At 39.6% G+C, this 21,042-nt stretch overlaps 1 protein-coding gene across 1 annotated transcript in view; it reads right to left on the bottom strand.

The window, feature by feature from the left end:
* Positions 1-13,793: 13,793 nt before the first annotated feature.
* The window catches only part of LOC129703644 (inactive N-acetylated-alpha-linked acidic dipeptidase-like protein 2), a 289,914-nt gene continuing 282,665 nt past the window's right edge, over positions 13,794-21,042 (bottom strand). Inside the window, exon 12 of the mRNA XM_055646259.1 lies at positions 13,794-15,378. Within this exon, the coding sequence (XP_055502234.1) occupies positions 15,168-15,378 (211 nt within the window). The 3' untranslated portion in view covers positions 13,794-15,167. The remainder of the gene's footprint in view (positions 15,379-21,042) is intronic.

The raw sequence follows: 21,042 nt of genomic DNA on the forward strand, positions 1-21,042 counted from the left end.
ATATCAGTAACACTCTTCAGGAGTCAGGTGTGGATTTGTCAATGACCACTGTCCGCGCAAGACTTCATGAACAGAAATACGGAGGCTTCACTGCAAAATGCAAATCACTGGTTAGCTGCAAAACTAGGATGGTTACAGTTTGCCAAGAAGTACTTTAAAGAGCAACCACAGTTCTGGAAAAAGGTCTTGTGGACAGATGAGACGAAGATTAACTTATATCAGAGTGATGGCAAGAGCAAAGTATGGAGGAGAGAAGGAGGTAGACAAAAGTGCTGGAGAAACGCAGCGGGTGCAGCAGCATCTATGGAGCAAAGGAAATAGGAACGTTTTGGGCTGAAACCTTTCTTCAGACATCTATGGAGAGAAGGAACTGACCAAGATCCAAAGCATACCACCTCATCTGTGAAACACGGTGGTGGGGTGTTATGGCCTGGGCATGTATGGCTGCTGAAGGTACTGGCTCACTTATCTTCATTGATGATATAACTGCTGATGGTAGTAGCATAATGAATTCTGAAGTGCATAGACACATCTTATCTGCTCAAGTTCAAACAAATGCCTCAAAACTCATTGGCCGGCGGTTCATTCTACAGCAAGACAATGATCACAAACATACTGCTAAAACAACAAAGGAGTTTTTCAAGGCTAAAAATAGAAATTCTTGAGTGGTCAACTCAATCACCCGATCTGAACCCAATTGAGCATGCCTTTTATATGCTGAAGAGAAAACTGAAGGGGACTAGCCCCCAAAACAAGAATAAGCTAAAGATGGATGCAATACAGGACTGGCAGAGCATCACCAGAGAAGGCACCCAGCAACTGCTAATGTCCATGGATCGCAGACTTCAAGCAGTAATTTGCATGCTAAGAATATGCAACAAAATACTAAACATGACTACTTTCATTTACATGACATTGCTGTGTCCCAAACATTATGGTGTCCTGAAATGGGGGGACTGTGTATAAATACTGCTGTAATTTCTACACGGTGAAACCAAATGTATAAAAATGGCCTTTATTAAAATCTGACAATGTGCACTTTAACCACATGTGATTTTTTTTCTATTACAAATCTAAAATTGTGGATTACAGAGGCAAATAAGTAAATGATGGGTCATTGTCCCAAAAAATTATGTGGTTCCAAATGAAAATAATTGTTAAAATATCAAAGTGTTTGTTGATTATGGGGGCAGTGGTTCCACCTGAAATTTAATTGCCTACAGTTAAATATAGCGGTGCCAGGTTTCAAATTGACCTATGCAGCAAATCGGGGCCAGAAACGGTATTCTCATTCTGAATGATAGGGTTGCTTGTCCAGCTGCCTACAGGGGAAGTTGCAGCCCTGCAGGAAACTGTTGCAGCTTTACCAAACGCACTGCAGGAAACTGTTGCAACTCCACCAAACGCACTGCAGCAAGCAATGCAGCATTGACAGGGGCAATGCAAAAGGTAAACTGGTCTGAGGGAGTGTGCCCCATGAAAGTAAAATAAATAAATACATCTGCTTTGTTCAGGGGATTTGGAAGGGGGAGGGGAATGGACATGGGGGCAGCCCGCCAGGGCCATCTCCAGAAGGGTTGAGATGATGTGGCAAGTGAACTTAGTGTACTGCCTAATCCATTACACTATGGAATAAAGATGAAAGAAATCTCATGACTTTATCTGATATGTCATGGTAAAACCTTATGTTCGAACAACACTGCACTTCAGAAAATGTTTTTTTTACTTGTGACATTCAAGGTCCATGCACGAACTTAAAGTATAACATTTAAGACTTTAGACTTTCTAGATACAGTGTGGATGCAGGCCCTGCTGCCCACTGAGTCCACGCCGACCAGTGATCACCCTGTACACCAGCACTATCCTACACAATAGGGACAATTTACTATTTTACCAAAGCCAATTAACCTACAAGCCTTTGGGGTGTGGGAGGAAACTGGAGCACCCGGAGAAAACCCACACGGTCACAGGGAGAGTGTACAAACTCCGTTCAGACAACGGCCACAGTCAGGATCAAAATCGAGTTTCTGGAGCTGGAAGGCAACAGCTGTACCTCCGCACCACTGTGCCGCCCTTAACGAGGCAAACATTAAAGAATTCACAAAAGTCAATGCACCGGACATATTCACGCAAGTCACAATTACATAATAGATACATACATGCATGACGTACCTCAATCCTGCAAACAATTGCAGGTGAGTTGCTGATTTTGTGTGCATGTCAGACTCAACCAGGCTGAAGTGCTGGGATCCAGGTTCCCAGAGGAAGCTTGGACTGGAGACCATGTGGTACAACCACAGAGAACAAGGACTAGTGGCCAGCAAGCTTGATGCAAAGTAAAATCTGCCCTAAAGTTGTGCAGGATTATTCAACTATCACCAACAGTAAACAAAATTATCTGTAAACTGACATGCATTCAAAAATATCAAATAATATCAAACAAAACCAGAAAATGCTGTAAATATTGAGGTGGCCAGGCAGCATCTGTGAAGAGACAAACAGTCAATAATGTTCTGATGAAAGTTCATTAAACATTGTCCCTATTTCTTTCCCCACAGATACTGCCTGACCTGCTGTACACTAAATACTGCTGATACTGCTCTGCATCGGTGAGACCAAGCGCAGGCTTGGCGATCGCTTCGCCCAACACCTCCGCACAGTTCGCATTAACAAACCCGATCTCCCGATGGCCCAGCACTTCAACTCCCCCTCCCATTCCGTATCCGACCTTTCTGTCCTGGGCCTCCTCCATGGCCAGAGTGAGTCCCACAGCAAATTGGGGGAGCAGCACCTCATATTTCGCTTGGGCAGTTTACACCTCAGCAGTATGAACATTCTCCAATTTCAGGTAGTCCTTGCTTTTTCCCTCCTTCCCCTCCCCTTCCACGCTCTCCCACAGCCTACTGTCTCCGCCTCTTCCTTTCTTCGTCCCGCCCCTACCCTCTCCCCCCACATCAGTCTGAAGAAGGGTCTCGACCTGAAACGTCACCTATTCCTTCACTGCATAGATGCTGTCTCACCCGCTGAGTTTTGTCTACCTTTGCTGTACACTAAATGTGTGATTTTTTTTCCCCATAATACTTCAGTTTATTTATACAGGAAATGGTTTTGAATAAAAATGTATCAAGCCAATGGAGAAATAACATCAAATTTCAATTTGCACCTCTGGTGCAAACATTTAGATGGCAATGTTCCTCGATAAATTATTTTTCTCATTATTGATAATCCTTTTTGCAACGTTACAGAGAGTGCAGTTGTTTCTGATTTCACTACAACCTCACGGAGAAGGTCTTTGCAACAAAACAACCTTGTGCCCAGTGACATCAATTTTTGATAAGGGCTGCTGATAGAAGTATACAAAATAATGAATGGCACAGATAGGGTAGACAGCCAGAACCTTTATCCCATGGAGGAGACATAAAAGAGCGTAGCCTTCAGGTGAAAGATGCAACATTTCAAGGGCAAGTATGTATACAGTGGGTGGTGGGGGCCTGGAACACGGCGTCAGGGCTGATGATAGTGGCATCTGAGGATATGTAAGGAATGGTGATGTTGATCAAATGCAAGCACCACGGACATTGTGGGCCAAATGGCCTGTTCCTGTGTTGTACTGTTCTGCGTGATAGACTAATGTGGGCTGGTGAAAACAAGACCTACTCACAAGAAGAAACGTGTTTGGACAGTAAGCTAAGCCACGCTCCCTTATTTAGCTGAAAATGTCAAATACAGTCAAAGTTTAAAAACATTCAATGTTATCCAGAAATACTAAATATAATTTTTATCAAAAACGTAAATATAACCTAAATAAATTAAAAGTTAAAACTCTCCTAAATGGTTATAAACATTTTTCAAACACTTCTCAACACGTTAAGAAGATTTAGCCAGTCAGAAGGAGGGTCCCGACCCGAAACATCTCTCTATTCGTGTTCTACAAAGATGCTGCCTGACCGGCTAAGTTACTCCAGCACTTTGTGTCTATCTTAAGAATATGTAAGTTGACTTTGGATCAATGACTTTCTACCAAAGTAACTTCTCCTTGATTGAAATCTGGTTTCACAAACATTTTTGACAAAACTATGCAGAGTGGCATGCATTTACAGGCATTTTAAACCCACCCACTTCAATCATCAAATTGTAATTTTTGTAAATAGTTTCAATTACAATCTCCAGATCAGTGGATGACATGATGTGTTTATCATGAAACAATTCTTTTTGTGGTTCTATTTTCTGAGAAAACTATTAATAAAATGTGCAATTCTTCAGCTAGCCATTGAGATTCAACAGATTTGAGGAATTACGATAAAAGCACAAATATGATAAATACACAAAATTTTGCAAAAATTGTTTAATTAAAAATAGAAGCCCATAGTACCTTGTAATACATTTTTTTGAGTATAAACTGCATATTTCCTGAAAGCACCCACATATTGCATTTTAAACAGATTTCTGTAAATATTTAATCAATCAATCAAACATTGCTTAACCAAGAGTATGATTACCTTATTGTAAGTGAAAAAAAGATTTTTGGTCATTTAACAGTACTTTTCCATAAAAATAATTTAGAAAATCAAACCCATTTGTCACTTAATATACAGTAAAAAATGACAGAGCAAATCTTTCATTGATGACTTTGATCAAACATGTACATAGATTTTGTTTTGGAGTGTGTAATGGGATACATATGAACGGTAACAAGCTTCTAGAAGAAATCAAACACCAAATAACTGAAACAATTAATTTCCATTAAATTATAGTATACATGAACTCCAGAATTGTGTGGATTCTCTGTGTGAATGCACTTGTTGAGAGAGAACCCCACATGCGTTTTGGCGAATGAGGCTGGCTCAGTGCCTCAGGGGAGATTTAAACTAGCACCAGGCTAAACATTTTTGCCTAACACGATGCACATTATCAGTGATGATCCTCATGACCTCAGAAACAAACATTGTGGCCAACATTTGTCCCAGGAAACAAAACATTCTCTCTTCACCCACACTCCCCAAACTGCGTGCATCTATCTTTCTGTGCTGATTCAAGAATTTTGGCTACCATTTCATAGAGTCGTACAGCACAGAAACAGGCCCTTCGGCCCAACTAGCCCATGCTGTCCACAATGCCCCATCTAAGCTAGTGCCATTTGCCGTGTTTGGCCCATAACCCACTAAAGCATTCCTATCCATGTATCTGGCCAAATGTCCTTGTATCTGTCTCAACTACCTCCTCTGATAGTTCATTCCATATATCCACCATCCTCTGAGTGAAAATGTTGATCCCCAGGTTTTATTAAGTATTTCCCCTCTCATCTTAAATGTTTGTCCTCCGATCTTGATTCTGGGTAAAATACTCCATTGACCTTATCAATTCCCCTTGTGCTTTTATATACCTCTATAAGATCACCCCTCAACTTCCTGTTGTCTCAAATTTCACCCAAGTTGCCTCTTGGTTCTCAGTGACCATTGGGTGACTCAATTTGTCTTTGACAATAAGGTCTGTCGATGAAAATACTTTCTTAGTGACCTAATCTGGTATTAAGTACTTGCAGTGAAGCTCAAAGCAAAAAACTGCAGATGCTGGAAATATTGAATAAAAACAGAACATGCTGGTGTGGCAGTGTCAGTGAAAGAGGACTAACAAATAATTTTAGACATAAAAGTAACCCTGTTTCTATTTCCACATATGCTATCCGAACTGCTAAATCTCTTCACCATTTTCTGTTTTATTTCAAATTTCTGACACCTTCACTTTTCCGACTTTCATTTGCTGTTGAATTCTTCTCTGGTCTTCCAGAAATTCCAAGCTAGAAGTTCTCCTCTGCTTTCCTGTGGGATGAATATCCTTGTTTTATCTTTAATTTCTGACAAAGGGTCTCAGACCAAAAATCTTCATTCTGTTTTTCTCTTTCTCTACTCATGCTACCAGACCTGCTGAGTGTTTATAGTATCTTCTGAGTTTAATTTTAGTATTTCCTCAATCCATTTTGCATGCAATCAGAATGAAATTCGAAGATTTAAAATTAAATCTCCCTTGTTTTTTTGCTTTCTATTACACTTAGAGTAATCTCACATGAAGGAGTCTGGTCTGTAACAAATGTCCACACATCACCACGTATCACAAACCAAAGCCTTTAACCTCTATATAAGATAAATGTACTGATTGGACCTGGCCCCATTCAGGTACTATATACAAAAATGAGCCAATTTTATCATGATATCCCCAATATTAATTATTATACTTAGATAATTATTTTTTACCCAGTTATTTCTACAAATTAATTTGGTTTAAAACTCTCTCATCACAAGTGAAATGACTACTCATAATTGAGCATTTGCTCACAAAAGTGCTGCATCACTTTTCAGACCCCAATTTCAAGAATTATTTCATAACATCTCTATTGGCATTACAAAAAAAAATCACAATTTCATTCCATTCAGTTAGAGAATTCCGACTAACTCCAGTACATACTTTATAAACAAAATAAATAAGTGGAAATCATTTTCTTAAAATGAAATTGAGAAAAATATAACCAAAAACCCGAAATATTGATATATCGTATACTTATGACAAATACTTATTACAGTTTTCAGGAATTCTTCCAGTCTCTTGTTTGGTTTCAATGTTGTGGTCAGCACCTCCATTTACCCTTGCATGCTGGCATCAACACAGTAACTTAAGAGTCAACATTTTTTAAATTGTGAATAAGTTGAGAGATCGTATATTGATATTGCAATTGCTTCTTTTTGGAGTAGGTCGGTTTGAAGATGTTGTTAATTGCACAAAGCACAATACTATTTCTGAAAATCATCCCATTGTCACTTTTTTCACATTTTCGAATGTCAGCTACAGTATGCATTTGCACTGTTCACTGGTTTTGGAATAACCAAACCAAAATTGTAGCTTGGAATTGTTTCTTACTGTTATATTCTTGCTTATTGCCTCTTCATAATTCAATTTTATTATCGATTGCAGCTTCATCTATGTCTCCTGAAATCTGCAATCTGGTGGTTCCGCCATGTACACAACTTGTTTCCAAAAGAACTGAACACTAACCACTGAACATTAATAAATATCTAATGCTACATGGAGATTCTCTGGCAGCAAAACATTGATTAGGGAGGAGTTGATTATCCATATTTTCTTCCAAAAGCCTTGTTTAAGGATAAGCATGAGATAAACAGAGATCGAGATTCAGGTTGGCAGCTGCCTGATGGAGAGAAACAGCAAACAAGATCAGGGCACCCTGATCTCTATGCATCATCTGGAATTTACATGATTTGGGAGGCAGAGAAAGGGCTAAAATATCTTAATTATGATCCCCAAAATGTCAATCGTGTGAGGAGAGAAAGATGGGGATATGCACTGGGATGTACGCATATTCGCTGTCGATCACCAGTGCCAGAATGCTGACTGGTGAATGAGGTCTGGAGCATTTTCTCGTGATTCTGCATTTGTACAAAGGATTGGTTTAATTATCAGATAGCCTAGGAATCCTGGAGCAATGCAGTGAGGGAAGAAGGGTCTGGACCCCAAAGTCCTTCTCTCCATAGATGCCGCCTCACCCGCTGAGTTACTCCAGCATTTTGTGTCTACCACAGTGAGGGAAGACCTAGTATGGGAGATGTCCACTCCACCGCCTTAACCCTGCAGCTGAACAATATTGAGTCCCTAATTACAGGGAGAAGTAAATGTATTTAATAACCTTCTGACAAGGGGGGCAGGTAATGTAGAGAAAGCAGAGATTCTGCAGAAGGACCTGGACAGGTTGGGAGAGTGTGCAGAGAAGTGGCACTTGGAATATGGTGTTACAAAGTGTGGAGTCATGCATTTTGACTATTTTCTAATTGGGGAGAGAATGCAGAAATGGGAGGTGCAAAGGGACTTGGGAGTACTGGTGCAGGATTCCCTAAAAGTTAATCTGCAAGTCAAATCAGTAGTAAAGAAAGCAAACTCAATTATAGCTTTTATTTCGAGAGGGCTTGTATACAAAAACAGGGATGTAATGCTGAGGCTCTATAAGGCGCTGGTCAGGCCGAATTTGGAATATTGTGAGTAATTTTGGGCACCATATCTGAGGAAGGATGTGCTGGTTCTGGAGAGGGTCCAGAGCAGATTTGCAAGAGTGATCCCAGGAATGAGTAGGTTAACCTATGATGAGCATCTGTCGGCACTGGGCTTGTACTCGTTGGGGTTTAGAAGAATGAGGGGGGACCTCATTGAAACATACAGAATATGAAAGGCTTGGATAAAGTGGATGTGGAGAGGATGTTCCCACAAGTTGGAAAGTCTAGGACCAGAGGTCATAGCCTCAGAATTAAAAGACGTTCATTTCGGAATGAGATTAGGATTTTTTTTTGTCAGAGGGTGGTGACTCTATGGAATTCATTGCCACAGAAGGCTGTGGAGGCCAAGTCAGTGGATATTTTTAAGGCAGAGATAGATAGATTCTTGATTAGTACAAGTGTCAGAGGTTATGGGGAGAAGGCAGGAGAATGGGGTTAGGAGGGAGAGATATATCAGCCATGATTTAAATGGTAGATTTATAGGCTGAATGGCCAAATTCTCCTCCTATCATTTATGACCTTTTGATAATTCCTTAATCTTGCTAACAAGTGGATGAAGACCACTCTAATAACTTGGTCCTGGCATTTACCCACAATTGTCATCTGCAACACATGTTTATTCCTGATTTGCATCCCCCTATTTAAAAACAAGGTGGGATTCAGGATTTAAGTGAGATAAGGTCCGTTCCCACTTATGTGATTTTTTCGGCGACTACAGGCGACTAGGCCGTGGCCACATGCTCGCGGGGTGTTGCCTGTATGGTCGTGAGTCTTTTTCTGGTCGCCACTGGGTTTTCAACATGTTGAACATTTTCGGCGACTACCGGCACCCGTCATAGTCGCAGCAGGTCACCGAAAATGTTCAACATGTTGAAAACCCAGTGGCGACCAGTAAAAGGACTCTTTGGACGACTACTCACGACCATACAGGCAACACACCGCGACCATGTGGCGATAGCCTAGTCGCCGGAAAAATTGCGTAAGTGGGGTAGGCCCTCAAGTGGTCAGATGCAGTCCATTTCCTAGAAAGCCAATCTTTCAAAATAAACAAATCACTTTATTACATGTGCATGAAAGTACATTCTAAGCTTTCAAAGAGGGAAATTGTTTATCTTTTATCATTATGTGCATTATATTAGACAGGTAATAATATTATGAAGTTAAATTATGCAGTATGTACTTTATTTTTGATATTCTCCTTGTGCTGAATTGTAATGTAGAGGTCATAACTTATACTTTATTGTATTTACCCCATATAATTATTCACTCTCATTCTCCATTTGCTTATCGGGTGCTTTGTAGCGGTATAGAGAGGAACTGTATGTTTTGCTGCTGGAATATCATCCACCCACATGAAATGATTCTGTATTTCATCGAAATTACATTCCTTCGGCAATCCTTTTTCAATTTGATTTTATCTTATTTCAATATTGTATCTGATATTTAAATTGTCTTCAATTTAAATTATCTACATCACATATTGCAACATAAAATGCAGACTGTGGCTGAGGGGAGGGCATTGCTAATCGGGATTCTTTTCGGAAGAAAATGGTCAATAACCAGAAATAATATGAGAATTGGAAAACATTAAATAAATATTTCACTTAGAAATACATCGTGTGAACACAGATATGAATATGCAAAACACAAGTGCTGGAGGAACTCAACAGGTCAGGCAGCACGTTGGGGGGAAGGGACACACGGCGTATCAGGTCGGAGCTCTTCAGAGTCTGAAGAAGGATCCTGACGCAAAAAGTCTTCTCTCCATTCCCTCCACACATGCTGCCTGACCCACTGACTTCCTCCAGTATGTTGTGTTTTGCGCAAAACTCTTGCATCTGCAGTTCCTTGTATCTCTATGAATATGCAAAATGTGGTCAATGGAAAAAATATACCTTTTGAACTTCTTGTTCAGACATTTTCCAAAAAATATACACCTTCATTTGATTCTTTATTCTTTCATTATGTACATAAGGTGCATAACTTCCTGAGGTGATCAGGAAGTATTGAAAGAATCATAAATTCCGATCAGTAACCAGTTTCTGTTAATGCCCAATTAGCAGCAATGGTGACAACTAATTCAAGCTCATATCTCTCATTGTCACCCTGATGTGATTTTGTTTTTAAAGGGGAGAAGAAAAATATTTGCCGGAGTACGAGGTGATCCACAGATACTTTCCACAGTTTTGAAGATTGCTAGGATTGCATTTCCAATTTACACTGGTTCTCTAAAAAAGACACAGAGTGCTGGAGTAACTCAGCGGGTCAGGCAGCATCTCTGGAGAACACGGATAGGTGACATTTCAGAGTGCTGGAGTAACTTAGCGGGTCAGGCAGCATCTGTGGAGAACATGGATAGGTGACATTTTGGTTTGGCACCCTTCTTAAGACTCTGAAACAGCAAGTCACTCATTAACCAGAGATGCTGCCTGACTTGGAGAATTACTCCAATACTGTGTGCCTTTTTTTGAAAAACCAGCATCTGCAGTTCCTTGTGTCTCCATTACACTGGATCTCAGTTGGAGCTAAGAAAGACCATTTTGTGACTTTCCAACTTATTCACAATAGGAAAATAATCGACTTCAAATTTAACTTAACATATGGAAAGTAACAATACAACTTTGAAATTGTTTTTAACACGGCTAATATTGAAGTGTTTACACAAATACTCTGAAAACTAGCCATCCATCTGCCACACTATTAAGTAAAAACATCTCATGTTTTCTATCTTGGTTGAGAATGTACTTACTGATATTAACAAAATTAAATAGGTACCAAATGTTCAGCTTGTCGACAAGCATTCAATCGTCAAAATATAATGGATCAGGTACAGCAGATATTATCACAATAATGCACTTTTGCAGATTAATCTGAAAAAAATATAGATTTGTTTCCTGTATTATTTGTTGTTAAAAATAAGTGGTCTCTGTTTTATACAAGGCATTGACTTTACAAATCTGTGCCACTTTATGGCAACATACCACAGGTTACAATGAATAATTCTCCTCATAAACATAACATACACTTCAATCTGGAAGGCACATTATGATTTATAACCAAATAAAATTCTCACGAGACTTTGTCAACGTCACTAATTGCCCATTTTGAGGTATCTTATAATGGAAATAATTAAGCATTTATACAACATTCATTGGTTCCAGCGTTCATTTTGAAAATGGACTGAATGATTATTTCAGGCACTGTAAGTCTCTTTTTCCACAACTTTCCAACCTAGAAGTTAACAGCCTTTTAAGACTGAAACCGTCGGGCCATTCTATGACCTGGTATCGACATCAATATTATCTACGCCATATTTTCTTAACCCATGACTGCAATTACTGAGTCTGACTCAATTGGGTTGTTAATAATAATTGCCACTTATCAATAAAGATCACCATCAAATGGTACTTTGATCATTTGTAATGGGCACCATATTCAATTCCTGTTGTAAGTAACCACGCATTTATCCTTTGGCAAAATTAAATTCCTTTTTTAAGGAATATATTCCAAAAAAGGAAATTGTTAACTTATGCACCATTGCACATTTTCTAAACACTGGTTTGCTTTTTTGTGTTTTGAATATTCTCAAACACATCCAAACCTGTTTTTAAATACACCTGAGCAGACCTAATGCAGTTCATCACTTCCGATAGAACTGTAGATAGAGTTTGGTTTGACTGTTGAAGTCTGGAGTGGTTAAAAGCTTCTTTTAAAATAGAAAACTGATCTGACGATTCTTCGAGCCGATACAGAATATTTCTGAAAGACAAAACAATATAATTACAATTAAAACATAGAAAAGAATGAAATGTTTGCTATTGTTGTCATACTCTAAACTATTTTATATATTGGCTGCGGAGAACATTTGCCAATACGATGCATTTTTCAACAAAAGTAATGGGAAGATCAAGAGTGAATTTCCGTGAATGTCAACGCTTTCAGAGAACAACCCTTCAACGGTATAGAGTTGTCTTGAAAGTTGTCTTCATGTTCATTAATATTTGTATCAGGTAACCTAAAGCTGGAACTTAAGTTTAGATTAATTACCCCTTAAATTTACCCTTAGATAAATTTGTAAGAATCATAATGGTGAACGTTTAGGCTATCAATCTTGATTGGGTAGATGATACTGGGCTCGATGATACCCAAGATCTTGATGTAACTATAGACATTAAGAAACTCTTTTGTGACTATGCATGATTATGCTGAGCCAGCATGTAATTAGCCATTCCTAATTGCCACAATAGTGGTGAGCTGCCTTCTTGCTCTGCTGCAGACCTCGTGGTGTGTGTCTGCACGCAATGAAGCTATGGAGAGTTCCAGGATTACGACCCGGAGATGGCCAAGGAACAGCAATACATTTTCAAGTCAGGATGGTGTTTAGATTGAGCAACTTCCAGGTATTCCATTGCTCAACTTTCTTCAGTGAGTTGCTGCACTAAATCCTGTGGATGGTACAAACTGCTGCTGCCATGTGTCAGTGGTGGAGTGAGTGAATGGTTGTGGATGGAGGGGATATCTGCTGTACTCTGGCTGCTGTGGAACGTCTTGAGCGTTGTTGATGCTGCACTCATCGGGCAACTGGGTTGTTGATTTGGATAAGGGGATTGAAGACTTTGTGGCCAAGTTTGCAGATGATACTAGGATAGGTGGAGGGCCGGGCAATGTAGAGGAAGTAAGGACTCTGCAGAAGGAGAGCGGGCAGAGAAGTGGCAGATGAAATTCAGAATAGCAAAGTGTGCAGAGTCGTGCATTTTGGTAATAAGAATAAAGGCACAGATTATTTTCTAAAGGGAGAGTGAATCCAGAAATCAGAGGTGCATAGGGGACATTAATTTGTTAATGTTAATTTGCAAGTTGAATCGGTAGTAAGAAAGGCAAATTCAATGCTAGCATTTGTATCGAAGGGACTGGAATACAAAAACGGAGATGTAATGCTGAGGCTCTATAAGGCACTGGTCAGGCCACATTTGGAGTATTGTGAGCAAATTTGGGCCCCATATCTGAGGAAGGATGTGCTGGCTCTGGGGAGGGCCCAGACGAGGTTTACAAGAATGATTCCAGGAATGAGTGGGTTAGCATATGATGAGCATTTGACAGCACTGGGCCTCTATTTGCTGAAGTTTAGATGGTTAAGGGGATTCATTGAAAACCTCATTGAAACTTACAGAGTAATGAAAGGCATAGATAGATGTATGTGGAAAGGATGTTTCCACTGGTGGGAGAGTCTAGGACCAGAGGTCATAGGCTCAAAATCAAAGGGCACTTTTTTAGAAAGGAGGTGAGGAGGAACTTCCTTAGGCAGAGGGTAATTAATCTGTGGAACTCATTGCCACAGAGGGCCGTGGAGGCCGTCAGTGAATATTTTTAAGGCAGAGATAGACAAATTATTGATTCGAATGGGTATCATGGGTTATGGGGAGGAGGCAGGAAGATGGGATTAGGAAGCAGAGATCGGCCATGATTAAATGGTGGAGTGTACTTGACGGGCTGAATGGCCTAATTCTACTATAACTTGTGAAATTGTGAAGCGGAGAATGTTCCATCACATCCCTGTGAGCTAAAAATGAAAGAATCATAAATTCCGATCAGTAACCAGTTTCTGTTAATGCCCAATTAGCAGCAATGGTGACAACTAATTCAAGCTCATATCTCTCATTGTCACCCTGATGTGATTTTGTTTTTAAAGGGGAGAACAAAAAATATTTGCCGGAGTACGAAGTGATCCACCAGATACTTTCCACAGTTTTGAAGATTGCTAGGATTGCATTTCCAATTTACACTGGTTCTCTAAAAAAGACACAGAGTGCTGGAGTAACTCAGCGGGTCAGGCAGCATCTCTGGAGAACACGGATAGGTGACATTTCAGAGTGCTGGAGTAACTCAGCGGGTCAGGCAGCATCTGTGGAGAACATGGATAGGTGACATTTTGGTTTGGCACCCTTCTTAAGACTCTGAAACAGCAAGTCACTCATTAACCAGAGATGCTGCCTGACTTGGAGAATTACTCCAATACTTTGTGCCTTTTTTTGAAAAACCAGCATCTGCAGTTCCTTGTGTCTCCATTACACTGGATCTCAGTTGGAGCTAAGAAAGACCATTTTGTGACTTTCCAACTTATTCACAATAGGAAAATAATCGACTTCAAATTTAACTTAACATATGGAAAGTAACAATACAACTTTGAAACTGTTTTTAACACGGCTAATATTGAAGTGTTTACACAAATACTCTGAAAACTAGCCACCCATCTGCCACACTATTAAGTAAAAACATCTCATGTTTTCTATCTTGGTTGAGAATGTACTTACTGATATTAACAAAATTAAATAGGTACCAAATGTTCAGCTTGTCGACAAGCATTCAATCGTCAAAATATAATGGATCAGGTACAGCAGATATTATCACAATAATGCACTTTTGCAGATTAATCTGAAAAAAATATAGATTTGTTTCCTGTATTATTTGTTGTTAAAAATAAGTGGTCTCTGTTTTATACAAGGCATTGACTTTACAAATCTGTGCCACTTTATGGCAACATACCACAGGTTACAATGAATAATTCTCCTCATAAACATAACATACACTTCAATCTGGAAGGCACATTATGATTTATAACCAAATAAAATTCTCACGAGACTTTGTCAACGTCACTAATTGCCCATTTTGAGGTATCTTATAATGGAAATAATTAAGCATTTATACAACATTCATTGGTTCCAGCGTTCATTTTGAAAATGGACTGAATGATTATTTCAGGCAATGTAAGTCTCTTTTTCCACAACTTTCCAACCTAGAAGTTAACAGCCTTTTAAGACTGAAACCGTCGGGCCATTCTATGACCTGGTATCGACATCAATATTATCTACGCCATATTTTCTTAACCCATGACTGCAATTACTGAGTCTGACTCAATTGGGTTGTTAATAATAATTGCCACTTATCAATAAAGATCACCATCAAATGGTACTTTGATCATTTGTAATGGGCACCATATTCAATTCCTGTTGTAAGTAACCACGCATTTATCCTTTGGCAAAATTAAATTCCTTTTTTAAGGAATATATTCCAAAAAAGGAAATTGTTAACTTATGCACCATTGCACATTTTCTAAACACTGGTTTGCTTTTTTGTGTTTTGAATATTCTCAAACACATCCAAACCTGTTTTTAAATACACCTGAGCAGACCTAATGCAGTTCATCACTTCCGATAGAACTGCAGATAGAGTTTGGTTTGACTGTTGAAGTCTGGAGTGGTTAAAAGCTTCTTTTAAAATAGAAAACTGATCTGACGATTCTTCGAGACGATACAGAATATTTCTGAAAGACAAAACAATATAATTACAATTAAAACATAGACAAGAATGAAATGTTTGCTATTGTTGTCATACTCTAAACTATTTTATATATTGGCTGCGGAGAACATTTGCCAATACGGTGAATTTTTCAACAAAAGTAATGGGAAGATCAAGAGTGAATTTCCGTGAATGTCAACACTTTCAGAGAACAACCCTTCAACGGTATAGAGTTGTCTTGAAAGTTGTCTTCATGTTCATTAATATTTGTATCAGGTAACCTAAAGCTGGAACTTAAGTTTAGATTAATTACCCCTTAAATTTACCCTTAGATAAATTTGTAAGAATCATAATGGTGAACGTTTAGGCTATCAATCTTGATTGGGTAGATGATACTGGGCTCGATGATACCCAAGATCTTGATGTAACTATAGACATTAAGAAACTCTTTTGTGACTATGCATGATTATGCTGAGCCAGCATGTAATTAGCCATTCCTAATTGCCACAATAGTGGTGAGCTGCCTTCTTGCTCTGCTGCAGACCTCGTGGTGTGTGTCTGAACGCAATGAAGCTATGGAGAGTTCCAGGATTACGACCCGGAGATGGCCAAGGAACAGCAATACATTTTCAAGCCAGGATGGTGTTTAGATTGAGCAACTTCCAGGTATTCCGTTGCTCAACTTTCTTCAGTGAGTTGCTGCACTAAATCCTGTGGATGGTACAAACTGCTGCTGCCATGTGTCAGTGGTGGAGTGAGTGAATGGTTGTGGATGGAGGGGATATCTGCTGTGGAACGTCTTGAGTGTTGTTGATGCTGCACTCATCTGGGCAACTGGGTTGTTGATTTGGATAAGGGGATTGAAGACTTTGTGGCCAAGTTTGCAGATGATACTAGGATAGGTGGAGGGCCGGGCAATGTAGAGGAAGTAAGGACTCTGCAGAAGGAGAGTGGGCAGAGAAGTGGCAGATGGAATTCAGAATAGCAAAGTGTGCAGAGTCGTGCATTTTGGTAATAAGAATAAAGGCATAGATTATTTTCTAAAGGGAGAGTGAATCCAGAAATCAGAGGACATTAATTTGTTAATGTTAATTTGCAAGTTGAATCAGTAGTAAGAAAGGCAAATTCAATGCTAGCATTTGTATCGAAGGGACTGGAATACAAAAACGGAGATGTAATGCTGAGGCTCTATAAGGCACTGGTCAGGCCACATTTGGAGTATTGTGAGCAAATGTGGGCCCCATATCTGAGGAAGGATGTGCTGGCTCTGGGGAGGGCCCAGACGAGGTTTACAAGAATGATTCCAGGAATGAGTGGGTTAGCATATGATGAGCATTTGACAGCACTGGGCCTCTATTTGCTGAAGTTTAGATGGTTAAGGGGATTCATTGAAAACCTCATTGAAACTTACAGAGTAATGAAAGGCATAGATAGGTGTATGTGGAAAGGATGTTTCCACTGGTGGGAGAGTCTAGGACCGGAGGTCATAGGCTCAAAATCAAAGGGCACTTTTTTAGAAAGGAGGTGAGGAGGAGTTTCCTTAGGCAGAGGGTAATTAATCTGTGGAACTCATTGCCACAGAGGGCCGTGGAGGCCGTCAGTGAATATTTTTAAGGCAGAGATAGACAAATTATTGATTCGAATGGGTATCATGGGTTATGGGGAGGAGGCAGGAAGATGGGATTAGGAAGCAGAGCGGCCATGATTAAATGATGGAGTGGACTTGACGGGCTGAATGGCCTAATTCTACTCCTATAACTTGTGAAATTGTGAAGTGGAGAATGTTCCATCACATCCCTGTGAGCTGCCATTAATGTCAACAATGCTGCTGTCAATATCTAAGAATAGTGGATTCAATTCCAGCATCCCCTTTATAAGTACAACTGTGGTGCAAGAACATTGAAATTGTTATTGTTTACTGTCTGATTATAGATTTTGGTCCTACTTGGCACTCTAGAACTGCAAAGGGTATGCATACGAGAAACGAACAATACTGTGATAAACTACTGTGGTTTACACGGTACCTCTTCAGCATGCTTCCATGCACGAATGATAAGGTCATTTTCTTTATTTTTTATCAATGATATGCCTCAGTAATTTTATTTAATACCCATAATACGTTCTTTGGGTCTTCTCAGTTCCAGTGTCATCGAATCATAGAACTACACAGCACGGAAACAGGCCCTTAATTGACCTTGTCCATGTCAATCAATGTGGCATACTGGGCTAGTCCCATTTGCCTGCATTTGGTCCCAGTCTTCTAAACTCTTCCAATCCCTATATCTGTCCAAATCTCTTTTCAAAATCCTAATTGTATCCGCTGCTATGGTTTCCTCTGGCAGCTCATACAAGCTCAGTGAAAAAGTTGCCCCCTTGGTCCCGAATGAATCTCTGCCCTCTTACAGTAAGCCTATGCTCTCTCGATTTAAAATCCTCTTCGCTGGGGAGAAAGAGTGGATTTCCATTAAAGGATTCACTTTATCCATAACCCTCTTGATCTTGTACATTTCAATAAGGTCATTCCTCAGCCTCATAGGCTCAGCCTATCCAACCTCATCCCGTAACTCAAGCCCATAAGCCCAGGTAACATCCAGGGCAATTTCTTCTGCATCCTATCGAACTTAATGACATTCTTCCTGTTGCTGGATGACCAGAACTGCACACAGTTCTCCAAATGTGGTCTCACCAGTGATTTGTACAACTGCATCATGATGCCCAACTTTTGTACTCAATACTTTGTTCGGCACGGACTTGTAGGGCCGAGATGGCCTGTTTCCGTGCTGTAATTGTTATATGGTTATATGGTTACTCTACTCAATGAAGGCAAGTCCGTCAAAGGAAGACATTCCTAACTCCAGACTTGGAGATGCTGTAGACTTATCACCATGACACACCGTCGTGTTGAGGTAGCAAAAGGAAACAAATACATTGTTAATTGCATGTTAATGATATTAGAACACGTCATTTTGATGAGACCTTCACAGTAACACAGAAGGGTCTTGTACTGAACTTTGAATTTGCTTAGTAAGTCGACATTCCTAAAGGAGATACAGTAGAAAGTAACATACTGTATGACTGATCAATCTTTCCTCGCCAACCGACCCATGAATTGAAAACAAATCGAATAAATAGATCCTTTCTTTATAAATCATTCATAAGCAGGTACATGCATATCTTATTCACAGAAATGCTAGCTTGTCAAGGATTCTCTTTATTATATGCTTCCACCTGTTTCATTTGCTGTCACTACCACTATGGAAATGTTTGCCACACTTTAACCCTTTCAGTAGCCTGTTATCAATGGTCTAATTCAACACCTTCTTTCCTGGGATCTGGTGCTATTAAGAGGATGGCAAAGTAGTCAGAGCTTAGCAAGGATTAGAGCATTGGCTGCAAATGAACAAAAGGAATGACAGATAGATGTAATGAAAGCAGAGGCGAGATTGAGTGACCCAGCAAAGCATGTTCATTCCACAAGAACATTTTGAATTCTATTTTGGGTTCCCTCTGGGTTATAGCCCAAGCAAGTTTCCCTCAATTGATCAGTCTCCGTTTTGCAAGGGAGCGCCGTACCTGATCAGTATATCAAAAACAGAGCCCACATTCTTCCTGCCATTGTGCCTGTACTAACTCATAACTGTGAGAACCGCACAAGGATCAGTTTCTGATTTATGCTCTTCTAACATTTCTGGTTTCCATACAATGGAGGAAGTTAAAAATCTGCCCTCTTGATTCTGCTTTCCCATCTATAGATGCACTCTTAAATGGATTGGGGTTGTTTTACCTTCAAATTATCCTATGGTACTCTTTTATTGTTACTTTTTTACTTTATTCTTTGTTTTGTTTTGTTTTTCATTTTTGTTTTGTCTCTTCTCTTATTGATTGATTGTGTTGTGATGTGTTTACCTTGTTTACCAGAGGGACTAAAGATGGAAATTAGCTACTGGCTACAATCTTGCATATTACATGTAAATGTTTATTAATATGCACTGTTCCCTAAATAAATAAATTACAATTACAATTACAATTACAAGTTTTCCCACGAGGGAAGGAGGACGAGTAGAAGTAAATACAATTATTGTAGGCTGAGACAAGGTCGATATTGAGAAACATTTTCATATGCTGGGGGTATCAAAAAGCAAAAGGACATAGGGTTCAAGGTGAGAAGAAGGAGTTTTAAAGGGGATCTGAAGGAAATTATTTTTAGGCATAGAGTGGATGAATTTCTGGAGCCTACTGTCAGGGAAGGTGGTGGAGTCAGATATAAGCACCACATTTAAGAAACATTTAGATATCGCAATGCATACGAGGATATGGAACTAGAAAGGCAAATGGTGTTGGGATAAATGGTCAAAATGCACAGCTTGGACATGTAGCACCCATGGGGCTTGTTTCTGTGCTGTACAACTTTTTGACTCCGTAAAGCAGTCAATGTCATTGACATATAATCAGCGAGCTCTCAACCCTGATAAATCAGGAGGTCTAAAGGGAAAGAAAATTTTGATTCTAATTAGAGGCAATTTAAATCATAGACGTACCTTTGTGATCTGGTCTTTCCTTATTGTCTGAAGGTCACCAGCTGTAAATTATATCTGATCCTCGCTGGTTACAGATGAAGAATTGCCTTATTTATAAAGCCCCAGTTGACAGATCTGGTTTAACCAAATCAATACTCGCTGTGGTACCGCGAACAAAAAGCTCCCAAAGCTTCTTTGTTTTTTACCCCACAAATGACATTATCGGTGCAATGGGGACTAGTTTGGACCCATTTGGAAGCTTCCTTGCATGCACACCTTTGTTGAGATATCAAGATTGATTCAAAAGCCTATTTCTTTTGACCTACAATCTATTCTTGTTTTAAAATATTATAATAAATTTGTAAAATGCATATAAAAATCAATTTCCCAGAAAGTAGGACTATTCATCAAAAGAGGATATTGATTCATAGAAAATGTTGCCACTTTTGCCAAATCCCACTAACAGAAGCTGTAATCAAAGCTATTTACAGCCTTATTTCACATCCCACAACGGAACAGAACAACTTGCTGATTGTTCATATAATTCCATTACTATAAAAACCTTAACAAGGTGACTTTTTTTTGTGGAAAAAGATTAAACATAATGATTTTTCATGTCTTTTGGGATATATTGTGAAATGCTTGACATACAATGAATTGCCCTGAAATGCCATTAACTACCGCAGATGAATATACTGATGATTTTACGCATAAGTAGCTCCTGCAAACAGCAGTCGAATCAAAAACTATTTCATCTCTTTCTAATGGTATTGCTCCCCGTTGGATTGCAACCTTGTCATGGTCGGGGAGCTTGTGTGTCTCAGTGACCCCTAGAGCTATGCCAGCGGGAGATTCGTCTCCTGTTAGGGTCTCCCATGCTGGACAGGTCGAAGGGTAGAGGCGAGACGGAGAGCGATCCACTGGTCCTCCAGGTTGGAGGTTGAGCACAGGGCTAACAACCCTGTCTCGTAAAACAAATATGTTATGGAAACAGCAACTGAAGGAATCAACACTACTGGGCGTGCCCAGAACAGACAGGAGTGGAGGATCTTCGTTACTGCCCTACATGCCAGGAGGCATAATAGGCAGTAAGTAAGTAAGTCAGTAAGTAATGGTATTGGGTACAGATTGTAAATATTGGTTAGTCAACAATGAGACCATTGCTCTTCCTT

This window comes from Leucoraja erinacea, chromosome 14 (assembly GCF_028641065.1).
Source record: "Leucoraja erinacea ecotype New England chromosome 14, Leri_hhj_1, whole genome shotgun sequence".
NCBI lineage: Eukaryota > Metazoa > Chordata > Chondrichthyes > Rajiformes > Rajidae > Leucoraja > Leucoraja erinaceus.